This window comes from Phoenix dactylifera, chromosome 6 (assembly GCF_051530095.1).
Source record: "Phoenix dactylifera cultivar Ajwa chromosome 6, Ajwa_hap1_PhDact_Kaust_v1.1, whole genome shotgun sequence".
NCBI lineage: Eukaryota > Viridiplantae > Streptophyta > Magnoliopsida > Arecales > Arecaceae > Phoenix > Phoenix dactylifera.
The window spans coordinates 3,918,339-3,939,651 of record NC_143195.1 but is presented as its reverse complement, the minus strand read 5'-3'; the positions used below and the strand labels follow the sequence as shown (position 1 = coordinate 3,939,651).

The following is a 21,313-nucleotide window of genomic DNA, read 5'->3' as shown; positions in this document are numbered from 1 at the left end:
TCGAATTATTCGTGATTACGAATTTGATGCATGGGTTATATGTATATTTTTAGAATATTGTATAATTTTAATTGAACATATTTGCTTCTGATTTGGATTGTGTTTGATTGCTCTGACATTATACCTTTCGGTTTGGAACAATGAATATAACGTGAGAAAAGATAATAACAAGAAAAAGATTCAAACTCACAGTCCGGCTATATTGAGGACCCTGCCAATGGGGGCTAATACGTTGGTACCGCAAGATAATTAGTCGGTGATATGATCCTACCACAGGGAACATGTGGTCATGGCTCCTGGCTGTGGAATTGAATCTGATAAATTAAAAGAAATTAAGATAAGAACGATATTTGGTTTTGACATTGCATGTTTTCATTACTAAAATATGAAATAGAGAACTAATTGAATTTCGACCTGGCTATGTTGAGGACCCCGCCAATGGAGGCAGATACATTGGCAATTGACTATCCTGAAGGACTCACCGTAAGAAGATTAGTCGGTGTTGATGACCCTGCCATAGGGAACATGTGATCATAGTCCAAGATCGACAAGATGAATTGAATTTGTGAAAGAATCTTGAAATCGTGAAAAGAATCTTAAAAATTTAAGAAATATTTGACTTGTACCTTAGAATTGTATATATATTTATTTTCTACATGTTATTGCTTGATTTATCTAGCTAGAGTGTTCATACTTACTAGGTTGTTTAGCTCGTTATACAATTTCTTGTTGTTTTACAGATTCCGAAAACTAGTCTATTAGGGTTCCAAAATGGAAAAGCGACTAGAAGGATTGTGGCACAAGTTATCTTAGATTAGGGTTATTTAAGTTGATCTGTTATCTTGGATATTTTGCTGGACATTGCAAGGTTTTGCTATTTTAAGAATTAAGTTTGCATATTGTTAAATTATTGTTCCACTGCGTATTTAGAACTGTGAGACTTTATGACTTGAGTTAGTCAATGGAATAAGATTGCATTTATTTAGTTGAATTATTTTATATATTGAGATATTTGGTTAAGATGCCTTGCATGCTCGTGAGGAGAGTTTCCTACGAGTCTGCGGCAGTTGGCGCGACCTTCGACTCGCGATCTCGGACCGGGGGCGTGACAACTTAAGTGATCTTGGATACTTATAAAGGATCAATGAACCCAAATAATACCTTCTGGCTAGCCATTTTGGGTGAGGTCCTAAATTGTTACAAATGGTATCAGAGCGGACATGGCCCATAACCTATATGGACTAGGAGACATTGCAGCACGGATCCATTGGTGCTGACCACGGGCCAATCGTGGTGTTTGTGATTAAATTTGAATAGAATTGAGCCCTTAACATGACGAGGACGTTAGGGCTTGAACGGGGGGAGTCTGTAAGAACCCGTGCGGGTGTTTGTTTAGTCTCACATCGGTTATTCGCTAGGTAGATCTTAGGTACTTATACAGGATGAATGAATCCAAATAATACCTTCCGACTAGCCATTTTGGGTGAGGTCCTGGGTTGTTACACAATGTATTTTCCAAGATCTTGAGACCTCTCCGCTTGCCATGGATCTTGAGGGCGGCATCTTCTCCGTCTCTCCAAGGTAAGCTAGATTCCTCATCTATTCCCTGTCTCATCTCATCATCTAGTTTTCCTGCGCTGATAAGGATTCGAGGGCTGGGTGATGACAGAGGGATTCTTGGAGGGCAGTGTTAACTTTGGCGTACCAGAGCCTGGGGGTGGTGTTCGGGGACCTGATCACGTCGCCGTTGGAGGTCATCCAGCACTCGGAGACGAACGAGGAGATCTACGGCGTGCTCTCCTTTGTCTTCTGGACCCTCACCCTCGTCCCGCTCCTCAAGTACGTCTTCATCGTGCTCCGAGCCGACGACAACGGCGAGGGCGGCACCTTCGTGCTCTACTCCCTCCTCTACCGCCACGGTCGCGTCGGTTTCCTCCCCAACGGCCAGCTCGCCGACGAGGAGCTATCCGCGTACAAAAAAGGAGACAGCATCGGCGGCCGCGGGGCAGCGGGTGGCGCGGCCGCGTCGAGGGTGAGGAGGATGCTGGAGAAGCACCAGGTGCTGCAGCGGTGCTTGCTGGTGGCCTGGTGCTGGCGCTCATGGGGACGTGCATGGTCATCGGGGACGGCGTCCTCACCCCTGCTATTTTTGGTGGTGCTCTTACTTTGGCCTAGACTTCTATAGTTCTATTTGGGTTAGTTGGTTCCCCTCCCCCCCCCCCCCCCTCCCCTCAGCCCGCAAGGGGATTACATGATGCAAAGCTATTTTACATGTTGGATGAGCTTAGGAAATGAAAGGTGGACTGGGAATAGCACTGCAATGGCAGGGTGCTATTTGAAGAGGATTCCAATTTTCTTTTATTTTTGTGAAATTTCTACTGAGACCAGTGCCTCCTTGTATTTTCTTTTTAGCCCTATTGCCTTGAGGTTCTGTGAAGAGACTGTAGCAGGAGATAGAAAGAGACATGTCTTGGATATTTTCATGAGTCCGTTTCTAGATAACTGACTATGGATGTAGACGTTGGCAAGCCCATGGGTAAGAGATATTTGTTGGGCTCTTGTTGCATTTAGAGACATTTAGAAAAGTACAAAAGATGAATAATGATGAGCTTTTGAAAGGGTTGTTTTGAAAGAGAGACTCGAACCCGGATCCGACTCGACCCGGATCCGAATTATTCGGGTCGAGTTCGGGTCAATATAGATCCGACCTAACTCGAACGACCTATCGGGTCAAAAATTATAGTTGTGGATCCGACCCGATCCGATACGACCTATTTGCACTCCTATTCTTCATCTCATGAAAGTCTATATTAAAAAGAAGAAGAAGAAGAAGAAGAAGAAGAAAGAAGAAGAAGAAGAAAAAAGTAGGCATGTTGGAAGTCTAATCCAAACTTCAATTAGCCTTTGATTGAATAAACATGTTAGAGATTTAAATTGTAATTGCTTATGGACCTAGTTTTTGCTCCGCACAAAATATGGCTGTGCAAATACATCCGAATCTAAAGTAGAAAAGGAGAGTCGCCCGTGCCCTGCAACTCTTGGGTTGAGGTATTTATTAGATTTAAGTCATCATTTAGCATGGTTGTCAAGGCTTGTAGATAGGACCAGAGCACATTATTACATCAGAATTTGTTATTCAGTAAAAGTTGTAGATGACTTTGGCTAAAGCCTAAAGTTGCATATGAGTTGTATAGGAGCCCACATATGGCTTTGTTTGATTGTGATGGAGCAGAGAGGAGAGAAAGCTAATGATGACATAACAATATTATTAGAGTGCGATGCATCAGTCTCCTCTCCCCGTTAATCTATGTCCACCGTATAAGATATCCCATCAAGTAAAAGGATAAGATATTCCACCAAGAAAAGGATTTCCACTGGATCTTGGACGACGACAATGGCTCCATGGGTCCGGCCACTTCCAAAGCCACCTCTTCTTTACTGTAGCTTTAATGAGTGTACCGCCACCTTTCTCGAAATAAGTGAGCGGTGGCCCACCAGAAAGCCAGCACAACTGAGCATAAATATTACCCACGCCTAACAAAAGGCAGCGGCAGCAGCAGCAGCGGGGCTCTGATTTGGGAGGCAGTGGCCATGGGATTTGTAAACAAGAGGTTTCTTCCTCGTTCTCTTCATCTCTTTCTCTTGTTTGATCTCTTACTTAATACTGCTGGAGGTGAAGCTGCTAAGGTTCCGGCCATATATGTGTTCGGCGATTCCACTGCCGACGTCGGCAACAACAACTACTTGCCGGAGAACAGCCCCAAGGCCAACTTCCCTCACAATGGCATCGACTTCCCCTTCTCGAGGCCCACTGGGAGGTTCAGCAACGGCTATAACGCCATCGACTTTTTTGGTAAGTGCTGGTTTTAACTTTGATTCATCCTACACTTAGTTTTTCAGGGCATGTTCGGTTTCTTTCTCTCTCTCTGTGCAAATTAACGAAATACAATGTTGAAGATATCATTTGCACAAAAATTCTGCTATTCCTTACATATATTTTCACTTTTTTCGGAAAGCAACAAAACTTTGCTCCTAGAAGCTCTAAAAATTTTCTTGTACCAAAAAAAGTTTTTAAACTTTCTCAAACAATTTATTTGAAAAAACAAAGGGTTTCATCATCCGTGATGTTTATTTTGTTTATGCGTTTTTGAAAATAAAGATAGAAAACAAAAGCAATACCCAAAAGGACATTGAATTTTGCTCTCTATTCTGCTCCTTATAAGTTTAAGTATTTGGTCCAATGCATTTATCATCACATGACATTAGTTGGTCTTTTTGACTGTAGGATTTCTTTTTCCCCAATAAATTATGATTTACTCTGTTTTAATTTAATAAAAAATGGTAGAAGTATAGTCATGGAAATTCAAAGTTTCAGAGAAAAGTTAAAAGTGGAGGATTGTAGAGGGATTTGCGTATATTGTATTAAGAGAAATTGAAGCTATTAACCAAAAAGCTTAAGACATTTCAGTTCTCCGCTGCCAGCATACATGCACAACTGCTCATTAAATCTGCCACTAGTTAAATGATTTCATTGATCAGGGTTAGAAGAGCAACTGACAATTAAAATAATTTGGAAAACTGGGTTCAACCATACCGGCATGATAGATGTCTGAAACTGTAAAGGTGTTCAAAAAGATGTTTCAATCTTTAAATGGAAGCCTTTCATTCAATAAAGCCTAGAGGCCCTTCAAGAAGGGACCATGACAACCATGGTAAATCTGGAAGGCCAGTGAATAACTCTGACAAAAATTTATGTGACCTCGGCTAACATGATTTTGTTAGGGGACTTTCGGTGTAGATTGGTTTTGCAGTCTTGAGTCAAACTCTTTTACCCTGATTTTGAATGACTCATGGGCCTGATCTTTGACCTGACTCAGATCCTAAGGGCGGAGTTTCATTTAGGTAGGTGAACTTTGTTTGGGTTAGGGCAAATCATGATTGTGGTGTAAGGTTTCTAAAATTAGCTGGTTTGATTAAATATTAGTTGCTTTTGGGCTCCTTTGGCACCGCTGTTGTTTTTGTGTTTTTGTTTCAACACCAATTAGTCATATATAACATGGAGATTGATGTTGAAGATAGCATTTATACAAAACTTCAACTATTCCTTGCTCTTATTTCACTCTTTTCGACAGCAACAAATCTTTTCTGCGAAAACCTCTAAATATTTTACAAACAATTTAACCTGAACCTTTAAGTGGAGGACATTTTTACACACTTATATATTTGTTGCTTCTACTACATTGGGTTTCATTGCTGTCAAAATTAACAGGGCTTTTGCATGTTCTAGCTCTTCTTATGATTCTCTTGAATCTTTGTTCCTTTGGGCTGCAATTGTAAATGAATTTCTAGCACTCCTTTGTCTGCCTAGTAATTTATTATAAAGATAATTTTTTTTTTTTTAAAGTTGTGTTGGCTTACTCTTTAACTTTCTTGTTCTTTGATCTAGTTTCCAATTGATTGTGTCCTAATTATTGACTTAGTCCTTTTTTCCTGACTTAATCCTTTTCTCCAATAACATCCCTTGGCTTATTCTTCTCTTCTACACTCGTTGCTTTCATGCTGACTTCACTAATGCTTGCTACATAAAAGGCTTCAGCTACTTTTGATATTCTTGTGGGAACCTTGATGTTTTTTATGAAGATTGCATGATCATTAATGAAAATCCTCAGAGAGATAGCCTGCATATGGAAGTAGATGGTGTAGTTTTGGACAAATTGGTTATACTTCTGCTGAAGATATGAACACTTAATCCGTTGATCTTTCTCATGGTTAATTGGGTATAGCTCCTTAATCAAGCCTTTATAGCTCCTCCAAATTATATCACTCACATCATGGTTATGCATACTAAAAAAAAAAATTCTACCATATTAGAGTGTGTCTGGAGAGCTTCACATGAGCAAAAGTAAGCTTTTGAGCACTAGTACATCAATGAAAAAAATTAAAATATATTTCTGACTGATTCAATCAATTATTAATTTTTTTCCACATCCTTAGTTCTATTCAAAAAAAGTATATTAATTCATACTTCAACTTAAAGGATCGAAGAGAGAGATTTTGATTACACATGGCTTGATTATTCTTTGGATCCTTGTCCTCTTTACTAGACAATTGGTCCTTGTCTTTTGATAGTTGATACCAAGATATGCCATACCTTACCAAATTGGGCGGTACGGAGTATACCGTACCATACTGGTTCGGTATTGGTCCACAATATGGGGTGGGGGGGTATCGATATTCGATATGTCGAACTGACCCCATATCAAGGTGGCACTGGTACGGGGTCTAGTATTGAGACGGCGTACCTTGGTTGATACTATGGCAACTTTGGCAATGGAGCAAGACTTTGTGCGAAAGCTCCCAAAAATGAAGGGGATAGTCGAGACATGAGCTTTGTAAGTTGCATATCTTCTCTTCCATTTGGTTGAGCTGATAGTTTGTGTCATCCTCTTCAACAGCTATAACTTGTCTTCATACTTTGATGAAATGTAAGCATAGATAACTTCTTACCCATTTGCTGGTAAAGACAAGAGGACCCTAAATTAAGGCTCAAAAGACAAAAGGACCCTAGGCTTTAGATGCCAACTTGATTTGCTTAGAGAGAATGACTTTCTTCCTTTAATCTATTTAACTCGAAACTCACACAAAACAAATTAAATCGTAGAACAAATTTATGGGAAAATTTGAAAGGATGGTTTTAGCCTTATTTACTTTTCAAAACCTAATATGCAAAATTATGGTACAATGTCTGAATTTATATTACTAAACTCCATCTCTACTAATTAGCATCGGACTCCTCTTGTAGTTGAAGAGGTTGATTCTTTTTTTCAAAATAGAAAGGTACAAAATCACCAAATAGAAGCTAGATCTTAACTTCTAAATCAACTGTCTTCTATTATGTCCCCATATTCTGTATGGATAAGGAGATGTACCAAAGCAATTTACTAAAATAGTAAGTTGAGTTTGACTAGGTGATTATGATCCTTAGATGACTTCCAACTGTATTTGCCTCATCCCAAATAAGCCTGCTTATGATTTTCTATATCATAGATCTTATTTAGATTCCCAATTTCAAAAATGAGAAAAGGTCAAAAATGGACACCATGTCCAGAAGTTATGCTCTCCATAAGTTTTGCTATTTGATCAAGCTCTGAATGTGGTGAATGTTTCTCTCGAACGTTAGCCAGAGCTACCTAAAGTGACCTAGCTGGTCCATAATTGTCTTGTTAGGGGTGCAAACAAGTTGAGTTGAGCCTTATATCAGGCTGCTTGTGCCTCATGTCATATACAAGGGTTGCTCGAGGTTGGCTCAAGCTTGAGCCGAGCTTAAGATAAGTTGTTTGAGCTTGGCTCATCTAAACTTTGAGTCAATCTTTTATCGACTCAAGTCGAGCTTCCCTATATTTTTGCGAGCAGCTCATGTTCAATCTTAACTCGTTTATGAGCCAAGCTCTCAAAACTTTGAATCTAGCTTGTTTCTTAACTGAGCCAAGCATGAATGAGCCAATTTAGAGCCGATCTCAAGCAGCTCATGGGCAGCTCAAATTATTTGTAGTGTTAGTCTTGGGATCCTACTCAAGGTTCGCTATCTCGATACTGGACTCCATACCGGTGCCATACTAGCATAGTGTCGGTATGGTACGGTACGGAGTTTTTTTGGCGTACCGAGTGTCGGTACACCATCCGTACCGGTATTGTCACGCCCCGAGCCCGAGGCGTGGTAGACGCCGCACGCCCGCACGGCGGGCCGCACAGGCGTGCAAGGCATCGGATCATATCAAAGCAAATACAGATGTTCAAAACTGACATAATTATTGAAATTTATTCAAAAACAGCCTTACAAAATTTCAAAATAACATTTGCCAACATAATTCAAATGTTCAGACTAATCTAAAATGCTAATAACTGAAGGAATAATAGCGCAAATCTAACGCACTCCCCAGTCCCGTGCGATCAAGCTTCTGGATCTGAAAAACAGAGAAAATAAAATAATGAGCTATACTAGCCCAGTAAGCAACAAAATACCCCAAAGTGGGGTCAGAGCATATCAGATCAGAATACAGGATAATGTCTGGGATAAATCATAAATAACATCGTTTTACTGTTTTCAAAACTTATTATCATTTTTCCAAAAACTCTGATATCAAAATCTCAACATAATAGGCTACGACCACGTAACCCAGTGGCATGGGTCGCACAAGGTGCCAAATCCACTATATTTATCCACCGATGGCTGTCGGTGTTGCAGAAAAGTGCCAAATCTACTATATTTACCCACCGATGGCAGCCGGTGTTCAGAAACCACTATTCTAATCACCGGTGGCACGGTGTCGAAACCGGTTCCTCACAGATTACAAGTCGACAGGTCCAATGTATAATTCCTATTGGCGGTGCCATAATAGAACAGAACAGATCATAGCCATGCTGAGAATGCATATATATAAAAATAGATTTCATAAACTGTACAATCATATTTCACGGATTTCAGAGCATATAACATGATTTTCAAATAAAATTTAACATGTCAGACCCATTTTACTAAATACAAAACATATTTCAAAATTTAATCCAGTAATAATTATTTTACCAAATAATTTAGAAAAATGCACTTTGAAGCATTAAGTTACTTACCTCTTCTCGCTTAATCCCTACTTCAGATAGGCGGATCAGGTTCACCTGTTTAAATTTAATTAATTTCTTGTTAATTTCAGAACTAAGCAAAATCCAAAAATAATACTATTGGACATGGCCCAACAGGGCCCAGAGTTGGCCCATAATGGGCATGGCCCGTTAGGGCCTATATCAGACACGGCCCAATGGGCCCGCATAGACCCAGCTAAATAGGGCCCCCAAGGTTGGCTTCTAATTGGTTCATTTATGCAATAAAATTTATTGCAGGGACTAATACTTAATTACAGGGTACTATTCTATAAAACTTGAGTGGACTAAATAAATATAGTTGGGGACCTTTATGTAATAAATCTTTCCTATAGGGATCAAATACAAATTATAGAAGGCCCTTTTTTTTGAAATAGTATACTGCCAAGGGCTTAACTGCAAAACTCCATTTAGTGGCCAAATGGGTTCGGATTTCGGGTTCCGGGTTTCGGGTTCGGGTTCAAGTTCCGGGCTCGGGTCTAAACTGGGCCCAAGTTGGGCCCACAGAGGTACTGCCCAACTAGGCCCAACCGGACTAGACTGGGCCCAAGTTGGGCCTGCAATGGATAGGGCCCAGCGGGCCCAGTTTGGCCCGTGATGGGCCTCCTCCTTCCCCAAACCCCCCACGGACAGGGGAAGTAGGAGAGACGGAAGAGAGAGAGGGCCGGCGGGGTGGCCGGCCTGGGTGGCCGAAGGCGACCCGTCGGTCGACGGCTAGCCGGCCGCCATGGCGGCCGACGGCTGTTGCAGTGGCCGACGGGGAGGAGAAGGAACCAAGATTATCTCGATTGCTGGGGCTGAAACAGAGGAGAAAAAATCCATGCTTTTGGCCCTAGAACGAAGGCAAGGAGGAGGGAGGCTCACCGGTGGTCGACGGAGGTAGCGGATCTCGGCCGAGGGAAGCTCGGTCCGGTGTCAAGCGGCGGCGGTGATGTCTGAAACCAAGAGGATGGGTCTCGGAATAGGGGGTGGCCGTGAGGGGGATCCGAACAACGCTCGGTCGGGGGGGCACGCCGGTCACCAAGGAGAGGAGGGAAGGAAGGAAGAGGAGGAGCTCGGAGGTGCCCTAGGGAGGAGGGCTTGGGGAGTTTTTATCACCCCCTTGTAACGGCTCTCCGCCGCGTGAATCGCGGCGGCCGAGCGAAATCCACGGCCGGGATTGGCCGCGGATTGAGGGGGGGGTGTGCCGCGGGATCCCCACGGCGCCCTTGCCTCGTTTGTCCCCGGAGGAGCCAGAGAGGATCGCCATCGCGATCCTCTGTTCCGGCTCTTCCCAAAAGAAGACGCGGCTGAAGTCAACTGGGGCTGCCGACTTCAGCCCGTATCTCACAGGTATCGTCCGGTTCGATCCGGTACGGCATACCATAATCCTACTAGATTTGATGGAGATTTTCTCCACAAGCTTATCACCTCTGAGCCAATTGTTTAACATATTTTGTCATTTTGTCAGGACTAGGAAGTTGTGCTGAATTAAATCCATGTATTATTTCAAAGATGATTAGTGCCTTAGATTAGGTTTTAGCCCTTGTCCTTGTATTCATTCTTTCAATTGAAATCACTATCTTTTCCCTCCCTTTTTCCCAAAAATTAAGATCAAAAGCCAGGCAGCTAGAAATGATCATTAGAGTTAAGATTGGTAAAATCCATTGATGAACGATAAAACAAAGACAAGACAGATATCATCAATGCTGAAAGACAAAGGCTTGACGCAAATATATCCTTAGAAAATGGCTCAGTTAAGATCGGGACACATCTGACATTTTTATACCTGAACATGTCTAGAAGGAAATCCAAGGATCCTTAGAATTTTAAAAGTAAAAGATCAAAGACATACCAAAATCTGGTGACCTTTTCCAGTGTATTCATTGCTGATGACTTGCTGGATCTTTACAACAGCCCAACAAGACATCTACAGAAGAACATAACATGGTGATTCAATCTGATTGTGGAATTTCTTAGTTTTTAAGAAATGATTGTGTTATTTGTTAAAAGTAAAGTGGATGTTGTGCATTGTGTGCATGTGTATGTTTCATGGTTGGCTTTTAAAGATTTTAATGATTTCCTTGAGCTTGCAATTTTGAGCCTTGAAATGAGTGACTAGTCATGGGCTTAAATTCTAGTCTCTTTAGCTTGTTTAAGTGATACATTTGTCTTATTACATGTAGCCAACATATAAATGTGCAGGGTTTACTCTTACATAAGCATCTCATGAGTAAATATTATAAATATATGTTGAATGTATAGCTGCAATTATGGTACAAACTTATATGAGGAATAAATAATAGAACAATTGGTAACAATATGGCATAATAAGCATGCATATTTTGTGATACACACACAAACACACTATAGCATGCTTTATCAATGTATAAACAGAAGTTAACTATTCCTGGTAGAGTAATGTGCTTTATTTGAGGGGATGAATAATGCAATTTTGATGGAAAGTAGTTTTCAGAATGTTAATTTCAGTCTTTCTCCATGCTCTATTTGTGTCAGGTTTCATTACTATCTTAAATGCATCTCGGTAGGACTTGTAGCAATCATGTGTGAGAACTTTAACCAGATCAATTATACTCTGTTTCCAATTATTTTTTAAAGGAAAATGTTAAAACAAACATAGGGTGGTGGCACTTATAGCAGTAGCATGTAATAGCTTATTGCCATTTGCAATTTTAAACTGGAAAATATTGGTTTCTTTCATTTTGTGCATATGTTCAGCCATCCATATGGGCTTTAGGAGGAGCCCTCCACCTTCTCTCTCTCTCTCAAATAAGACAAACCACCAAATTATGAGGGGATTAAAAGGAGTAAACTTTGCTTCTGGAGGATCAGGAATTGCTCTGGACTCAATGGTAAATGTAGCCTTTTAATTAATTCAGCTCTTATTTTATGTTTGCTAGTTTCTGCTCTCAGGTCTTTAACCAACATCTGCTGAATTAGCTTTTATAACATACCAGGGGAGCACAATTACCATGACAAAGCAGATACAAAACTTTGCTATGATAAAATCAAATATTACAGCAAGAATTGGTTCCAAGACTGCGGATCATTTGCTCTCCAAATCCATCTTCCTAATTAGCACCGGAGGCAATGACATCTTCGCTTATTATTCTCAGATGAACTCTCCCAACAACACCGGAGAGGAACTATTTGTTACTACTCTTGTCTCGAAATATGGTGACCATGTGAAGGTTACCTACTTATCTTTCTGTCTGCATATCATTTTCTTTGTTTACAACATTTACAGACATTCTTCTAATATTTAGAAATGAATTGTTAAAGGTACAAGCTGTTCACATCATTGTGGCAGGAATTATACACACTTGGAGCAAGGAAATTTGGAGTAGTTGATGTCCCACCCATTGGATGCTGTCCTTATTCAAGAAGTTTTAACGCTACAGGTGGTTGCATTGATAAGATGAATGAGTTGGCTTTAGGGTTCAACAATGCTGTAAGAGCTCTCATGCGGAACCTTCGCTTGACACTGAAAGGGATGAAATACTCGATTGGAAGTTCATATGAGGTGGTGTTAAGTATAATGAAAAACTCTGAAGCACTTGGTAAGCACATAACAACTCTGAATTCTAAAACTGGAACATACATTTGCTCTTCAAAATCATGTAACATTTGTGAAAAGATACCTTATGGTTAGCAATAACAAAGATTATCTTTGGGGCTCTTTAGAATATAATAATGCTCAACTATGCTTGATTTCCATATATTTCTCTACTATGAAGCTTCACAACTTTGTTGGAGAGTATGCGTATATTATCTTTTATTTTTATTCAGTTCAAAGAATCACGCTTCAATGTGTACGTTTTCTTTGGGCATATGCTGATTTTGTGCTTATTATTTTATCTCTAAAAACTAAAATAGGAAATGATTCTTATGAAACCAATTCTTCGGTATTACATTCCCATTGCCATTTTAACTGTTGCCAAAAGTGATTTTCATTGTGGTAATTGCTATACCCAAGATGAAGCCCAAAAGTTACAGCCTCGTTGTAAAAAAAAAAAAAAAAATAAACATCAGCAACGGCCATAACCACTATGACAACCTATTTGTCCGTAGTAAAAGATATATGAATGTTGCAGGCAAGGTACACTGTCTCGGTATCGAGCCCCGTACTTGTGTGACACTATTGTTGTGTCGGTATGGTATGGTATGGGTAGTTTGGTGTACCGAGACTATGTATCGGTATCGAACCGATACCGCCCGTTTTGCCCCGAACTGCCCGTTTCATATGCCTCATACCGTCCAGTTCAGTATGGTACAATGTACCATGGTTGTAGGCCTTGCTATCTAGTGTGAAACATAGTCTTATTAGAAATCCAACATGGTGCTATCTACTACATTTCCTTGTTATGTTGGTTGATATGCCTACATGCTGTATTACTACAATGATACCGTGATGGGATGTTCAAGGGCTGTTATTTCAGAAAATTTGCTTTTGCTACTGTATACAGGTTATAAAGAGATAAAAACTGCTTGTTGTGGAGCTGGTAAGTTCAACGCTCGAACTGGATGCACACCAAATGCTACCTATTGTTCTGTTCGTCACCATTACCTGTTCTGGGACATGCTTCATCCAACACATATGACTTCTAAGCTTGCAAGCCTAGCCATATATCATGGCTCTCAGAATTTTGCAACGCCCATCAATTTCAAGCAGTTGGTGGAGGATGAGGTATAAGAAGCTGGTTGGTCGATGAATTAGCAATATCCTGTCAGAAATTGGGAAGCTCCTATTGCATGTCATTTGAAGTCAGAGTAGGTCAAATATGTTCAAAGTTGTTGGATTTTATGTAGATTGTGTATTGACATTATAAATTGATGTTTGATCTAAATCATGGATTAGGAGATGGAATTGTTGTATCCATATATTATGGGGTGAAAGCTGAAGATGGTGAACAGTTATTTCTTAACAAGGAGAGAGTGGTTCTCTTCATAAACTAGCTCTGTGCTTCCTGTAGATCAGAACGATGTTTACTGGTGTTTGATCTGTTCAGTTCAAGTTTTTTAATATCTCGTATTAGTGGTATGAACAATGATGCGGCCTTATCTGGGGGATGGAAGGCAAGGGAGATGAATGATTGTTTGAAAATTTTGGAGGGAGGAAAATTTCACTAAGGTGAATTGAGGACATTTGGAAAGATCAGCTAAACATCAATCTGGAAGAACCCTTTCTCCGATGTCCCTCTCCTAGACTTTTTGGAAAGACCATCTTCCCCTTAACCAGTTTTCTTATTCAGTAGCATTTTTTTGTGGGGAAAAAGTTAACATATTTAAATAAATTTCAAAGATGTATAGGCTAACATTTTTAAAGCAGTATATTTAGCATTGATGTTGGATATACTTGCAGATTTGCTCAATTTTATACTTCAATCTTCTAAGGTATCATTCTATAGTTTACTTTCAGGCTTCTTAATGTCACACGTCATGATAAATTGCTTGAATTCCATTTTATATTTCCTACGGTTATCATGCTGCCAAAAATTATGAAGCTTGAGAAATTTATCTTGGTGATAATTTTTTGGGAGGAAATTTTGATTGCTACGTTCTTCATGCTCATGTTTCGCTTAAAATTTTTCCATCAAATTAATATGTATTTCTTGAGCTGGTTAGCTTCACATGTTGATTGTCATAAAATTTGTTAAGCTCAAAGATTCGTTTAAGAGTGTGAAGCTAATCAATGAAGTCATTGGATTGCACATAATCTTTAAAGTCGAGGATGCCTATTTTGATGCCAAAGTCACGATTGTTGCGATATGGTCATTATTCGCATTGGTGATAGGTATCTTCTTGATAAAGATGCTTTTTTGTTGTATAATGGATTCGACTTTTTCGTTTCTTCATTGAACTTTTGCTTTCATCATCAAAAAGCTCTCTATTAGAGTAGTGACTAGAATCTTGGTGATGTCAACATTCACGCTGTTCTTGCTATTGTCGAAGCCATTGATTTTCTTCTTGGAGTTGTTCAAGGTAGCAGCCCAATTCATCTAATTCCATGTCTTGCAGATCTTGCTCACATTCAACATGCATTTCAACATTGTGGTGGTAAGGCGGCATCTTGAAACCATACTCTAATATTTGCTAACGTCAGGAGAGGTTGAACTCGGATTGAAAATTTGAAGGGCGAAGAGTTGTCAATGCAACTAGCTGTGGTCAGGCAAAAACCCTGCTACGACACGAAAGACGCAAAGGGTTAGAACGGGCGAATGGTAGTTGGAAGAGGATCAGGGGTGAGTCACTCTCTTCCAATGTCAAAAACACTATCTTGGTCGGCCACTTCAAGGATACAACCTTCACATGCTCACTCACAAATCATAAGAATCTACCAAAAGAAGGAGAGAGAATAGAGAGAAGGCAAAATAAGAATAATTCCTATAATAGAATTTTTTACTAATCAATAACTCAAGTATGATTACAAGAGGAGCACTAATGGGAGTACTTATAAGTAGCAATGAGAAAAATTTTTCTTCACCTATCTAATATAAGATTTCTACTCTCATTAGGACTTGAATAACCGTAATGATTAACTTTCCTAATAGCACAAAAGAGTACCTCAAAAAGAAAAGTTCATAAAAATTAAAATTTTCTAAAATTAACTAACATCAAACTAGCAAGGCAAATCTAACTTAGATTTTGACTTGTACAATGGGCATGTGTGCCTTGCATGGTCTGATGACCCATGCACGGTTGAGTTTCCCATCCAGTGTTAGTTCAAATCCACTTTCCTAGTAAGCCGTAGGCAATTCGGCATCACCTCTAATGCTATATCTAATTTGGAATTGTACATCACTTCGATATACAGTGAAATTACATGGATCAAACCAATCAAGGAAAGAAAGATTATTAAGTGATCCCTATAATCTATTATGACCAAGATAGTATCATCAATAGATCTCTAGGATCCATTGGAATCTCAATTATTTTAATTACAAAATCTTCTTGATTTGCCTGATTTATTATAATCCTCTAAGATACTGAAGAATATTTGCAAGATTTGGTAGATTATCTTGCATATGAAACCCCTAGGAAAAAGAAAATAAAGATAGATAGAGGAGACCTTTTCAGAAACCAATATTTTCTATTGATAACTCTTAAAGAAAATCTATTCAAAAATCTCTTTTTTCTGGACTACTAGCCTTTCAATGAAAGGAAAATATGACAAATCCAGACTAATGCTAAACCAAATACATGCTTTTTGATAAAGGATACACTGAACTAAATGGCGGAGGTTACTTCTATACTCGTGTGGCTACGTCCAAAGGTCCAAGTGAATCATTATGTGCAATTGATCTTGCATAGGTTATTTGAATAATATGTCATCATTTTTATTTCTAATTAAGTGGATATGTTACTTGAAAATATCATTTAGTTATAGTTCTTTGAAACATGAGTTAGAAAATCATTCTAAAAATATGGATGTTAACCACTCCTAAATGTTTCTTGCCACGTATATTTTATTTTGATAATTTAGAATCTTGTAGTACTAGAATAATTTGACTCAACCTTATCTAGAGTTTGTATAGTTTACATTCAACCCTTTGTGATCGTCAAAAATAAAGTACAAGATAACTGACAAAAATAACAAAACATGAATAAAGATGTACCACAATGTGTTATTAATTTCTTTCCGTTAATTACCTTGCTACTAGTTCATGATTGAGTCATGAAACTTAAATTAGAATTTTATTAGCCTTTGTAGATCCAGTACTATTTCTTCAACATTTGTTTAGGAACTTAAGTTGTCAGGTAGTTTTTTTTAATCTAGATAAATAAATGCATGTGCATGAAATAAATAGATATGGAGCAAGAATATATGTAGTTTGGACTTTCTCCAAAGGTGCTATTAAAGTCGATATCCATCAAAAGTAGATTTTCCTTTTATAATGACACCTACTTTTTTGATTTTCTAGTAATGAACATTAGGCATTTGGGGAGAATTTCACCATTTAGTTAAAAGTGGCTTTAGTTAAGCTTGTCTTGTCGAATAAGGCAAGTCGAAGAAAGACACATATTTTTATTTAAAGAAAACAATGTTTCTTCTAATTGTGCATCTTCATCAAGCACAATAACAACCACCTTCCTATCCTCTAGATTTTGCTCAATGTAGCTCGTCTTGAACTTCACGTTACATAACTCTTTACTCAGCATTTTATCAGTTCAATCTTTGTAGGGTTCTATATTTGATCTCTGCCACGTTGCTTATAAATATTTTGATTCTATGATTTTTAGTTATAGATACATCTGAACATCACATAAGATTGAACTTTGCAAAGATTAGTTTGATCTTCCCCATGCAGTCTGAAATCTGTATCCGAAGGGGACAGACTTGTCGGCAACCAACTTCACTCCAGTTGGTTCGGATAGGCTGCGACCTCCATCACTTTTTGATACGTACATGGATTGAATGGATGCATTTCCTGCCTAAGATTGGTCCGCGGTATTTCCGAACAAGTTCCTGGATGACAAGCCTAAAGGTTATCTTATTGATGATATCGATATTGATGATAGTGGCGTGAGACCGGACAACCAACTAAGATAACATTGTTATACGAGCCCCCTATGCACCGTTCCCAGTGGAGGACCGGTCGATCCGATGGCTGAGAAAAGTTCCACCTGCCACAAAAGCATTCCGATGGAGCAGAAGTAGACCCTCTTTCCGCCATAATAGTAGAGCCAGGGCTTTCCTTCCCTCTGTTTGAAGGAGCTCCTTCCATTTATCCACATACGAGCGTCGCCCAGAGGATTGAGGACCTAAGGAGACTCTTGCTTGACGACTTCGGCCTCGGTTTGCTGCGTGGACTTCCTACAGAGTGCAATGGAATCCAGCGGGTAAGAGGTAAACCCGCCTTAAAAAGATATAATAAGTAATAGATCAACCTTTCTAATTCGACCGGACAAGGCATTCTTGCAGTAAGAGTGTTTTCTTCCTTTATTGATTCCTGTCCTTCTCTTTGCATCAACAATTTGACTTCAATCAGAAAAGAAAGAACCCGAGCCCGAGCAGTTGGCAGTGATTTGAGAAGAAACGGCTACCGCTTGCTTGCTCACTGCCCTTGCTGCTGCTAGCTTTCTGGCTACTGGACTTTTCTAGTCCAACAAGTCTATTAGTCATAAATATAATTGTTAAATTTCATATTGATTCACCTTTTCAAAAATTATGCTTATATTTTGTTGTAAGATTTTTTTATCAAAATAAATTTATTTTAAAATATGCGATGCATGTGTATTTTTCTCCACCAATGGAGCCCAAGTGAGGAGAGGGAGAGGGTTTACAGTTTTATTCTCTCCTAAACTTTCTAGTGGGGCTCGGAAAATTTAAATGGTGGGAGAAAGGGGAGGCCAGAGGATTTTTGATGTTTTCTTACTATGATGGGGCCAAACTTCAGGCTTTAGCACTATTTGCATGAAGCTAACTGCATCAAGTCAACCTCAAAACTTTTTTTGCTATATATTAGTAGACTTGTTTTATGGTTTAGATCATCAAAATAAATCAATTGCAAAAGAGAAGCCATAGCAACTATCACAAATGGCAGCAACATGATCGTTCGGTTTGTATTCTTTTTTATTTTCATGAATTTCAAGGCATAGGATTTTTCTACACATTTTCTCTCAATCCTTTTTCCTTCAAATTTTACTGTTAATTTCATTACATTTACTTTACTTTCATTATTTTTAATTCGATTGACTTTCTATACTTCTTTGCATGTCAAAGAATATGTATTTTGATCAAAATCGAAGCACAGAGAATCACATGGTTGGGAGAGATGTTCAAGAACTTTGCTGGACTCCTGAGCTTCATGACCGATTTGTTACTGCCATTACCCAACTCGAAGGCCCCAGAGGTTTTTTTTTCTCTACTTCAATCCTTCATTATATTCTAACAGAGTAATTAATATTTTGAATATTTTCTTATAGCCATGACTTTTATGTTTCAATGGATGCTACACAAATATATATATCATTTTGTGAAGTTTATGGGTTTTGTCCATTTGCAACCTCAAAAGTCAACCTAATAACCCGGTAAAATTATAAAACAATGGTGTAAAAGTCTTGCACAAACTGTGTTTAACTCCATTACCATAGATTTGTAGAGAAGTTATGAGATATATAGTATAATAAAATAAGGAATGATCAACGATTTTTATTGATGGTTAAATAAAACCAATAGTACAATCGAATATTGCAAGTAGAAATGCCTACTACTACACCACACTATATTTGGTTCTACATATTTACAGAGCTAACTCATGTCTAGTGTCTAACAGAATGTTGGGGGCCTCAATCCTGACTCTTTTTCCCCATCTCATTTTACTAATGGCCAAATAAACTACCACCCCCTGCCTCCACAAAAAAAAAAAAAGGCAAGAAAAAGCAAAAACAGAGCCTTTCATGATTGTTAAAGTATTTGCTACATGAAGCCTTAATTAATCCTATGATGGTTGTTACATCTTAAGTGGTTATGCAGCGGCTTGATGTGAAAGGATTGATTAAATTGGTAGCATTTAGGTTTATTATTACCGTTGGTTTCCCATTATTATCGTAGATCATGTTAATTTTGATATACATTGTTAGCTTTTCCCCATTTGTTTGAGATTTTAGGGCCAGTTGGTTAGCTAACATAGTATCAGAGCTCATGTTTGCAAGAGATTGTGAGCTTCAATCCTTGTAGTTTAGTTATTTATTCTATTATCTCTGATCATTTATCCTGATCTAGTCCTCCTTGACTAAGTTATCCCGCTACTGGGGGAGTGTTAAGCTTAATATATTGTCCCTTTATCTATCAACCTAAATTTATGGAGTCAATTGGTTATTTAACATTATTTTCTTTTTTTATTGTGTTTGGTAGCAGTCAACCCAATAAACAAACTCATACTCAAGATTTATGCTAGATATGTAATCCATATTTTTCATCATGCTCTAAAATGAGAAATCTTTTGACTCATCACCTACATGCCACTAAATGATTGGTTTTCAATGGTTAAATAGAAAACTTCACTAGGCAAAATAGAAAAGGAAGGGAGGCAGGCTGATGGCTAATAGATATGCACTTCAATGAATTTAACACTATGTTTATAATGGTCTAACAGTTCAACCGGAAAATGAACAAAGAGATCAAGAACTAACTGAGGTAAGATATTATTACCTTGCTTACTCTCTTAACAGATTTTCCCTTGTGATAATTGCCTCATGATATTGGATAGGGAAGAAAATAGATAGTAAAAAAGGAGACCCAATGCACAAGGCTTTCGCCATTCCAGAATTTAGAGAGGGTCAGATATATGCAACCTTATTCTCATATGTATAGAGGCTATTTTCATGTTTCTAATTTGTGATCTCGAGATTACAATAGCGTAACCTTAATAATCTATTTTCTTGATAGTAACTATTTTGAAAAGAGTTAAGATAATAAAAAACATCCCCAGGTCCCTTCTTTTTTAAAACTTTGTCATGAAATATATATTTGAACCTTCATGAACCTAACATAAATCTGAATTGTTCATGTTTGTTTAATGGCACTTAAGAATTTCTTGTTATTTATTAGTGCAAGCAGGATGAGAAGCATCTGCCAATGTGCATGGATGCACATGGCAACTATCTGGACAGCATAATAGAGAAGGCATATGACCTGGTGTTCGACATTATTTGACTTACAGAGATCCTCATACAAGTCTATTACTGTTCTTGGGATTAATTGTATATCCAGAGGAAACCTTATACCTTAGAATCTACATAATAATCTAGTAGAAATGTAGTTTTCCTTCTTGTCATTAGGTATGCTTTGGTTCAGAATGCTGTCCTTTTTCAAACAGATAACAAATGACTTCTGAGTTCCATGAAAAGAGTCCTTAGAACTTATCTGTGCATCATCAAGGCTATTAATTATAGTTCATAAAACTATTTTTGATAATAAATCATAATTTTCATAACATATATATTGATTCATAATTTTAAGAAAAGTATGATATTTTCACAAGCAAATTTTGTGCACAGAAAACATGATAATTTAAAAAATAATAAGTGTAAGATCTATTTACTTATTTTGCTGTAGACTGTAAAACTTCACAAGGCAAATTAGTTAACCTTATTTAAAAACACTAAAGTAAAATTAATTTCTGTTTGATGATTTTAATCGAATTAAAACAATAAGTAAAGGAGGTTGGTCGGGTGACAATATTCAGCAGCTTTGGGAAGGTTAGGTCTAAGCAACTTAATTAATGAATCATGGAGTATGAACTCGATTAGAGCCAAGGTCATTCAACAAGATTCATCATTAGTCGATTACAGGGATACTTAACAAGGTTGGGGTGATCGGTCCAGCAGGCGGCCCGAGCATTAAGATAGTTTAGGGCCTCTTTCCAAGGGTCAACTCAAATCTATAGAATACGTAAATGGGACCTCTAGAATCCATAGGTTCCGTTTAGAGAGAGAAATAGGTTGATGAGAGAGAAAAAAGAGAGAGAATATAGGAGAGGAAAGAGATGCTTCTCTTCTTCTTTCTTAGCAAAATAGAAAAGAAAGAGAGGCAGGCTGATGGTTGCCATGTCGTGGTCCGACGAGGAAGCAACAGGTGGCAGTGGCAACCAGTAGATGGTGGCCGGCCGGTCAGATTCAACCCAAAAAAAATAGGGCTGAGCAGGGGGTCTGT

At 38.5% G+C, this 21,313-nt stretch overlaps 1 protein-coding gene and 1 pseudogene across 1 annotated transcript; both read left to right on the top strand.

Annotated features, from left to right (window-relative positions):
* Positions 1 to 438: 438 nt before the first annotated feature.
* LOC103698305 (potassium transporter 6 pseudogene) lies at positions 439 to 2,185 on the top strand (annotated as a pseudogene).
* On the top strand, positions 1,579 to 13,678 carry LOC103698304 (GDSL esterase/lipase At5g55050-like). The gene is made up of 5 exons (XM_008780297.6): positions 1,579 to 3,853; positions 11,374 to 11,507; positions 11,613 to 11,846; positions 11,966 to 12,215; positions 13,122 to 13,678. Exons 1-5 carry the CDS (start codon positions 3,592 to 3,594, stop codon positions 13,346 to 13,348), a joined length of 1,107 nt encoding a protein of 368 aa, XP_008778519.1. The 5' UTR covers positions 1,579 to 3,591; the 3' UTR covers positions 13,349 to 13,678.
* Positions 13,679 to 21,313: the final 7,635 nt, after the last annotated feature.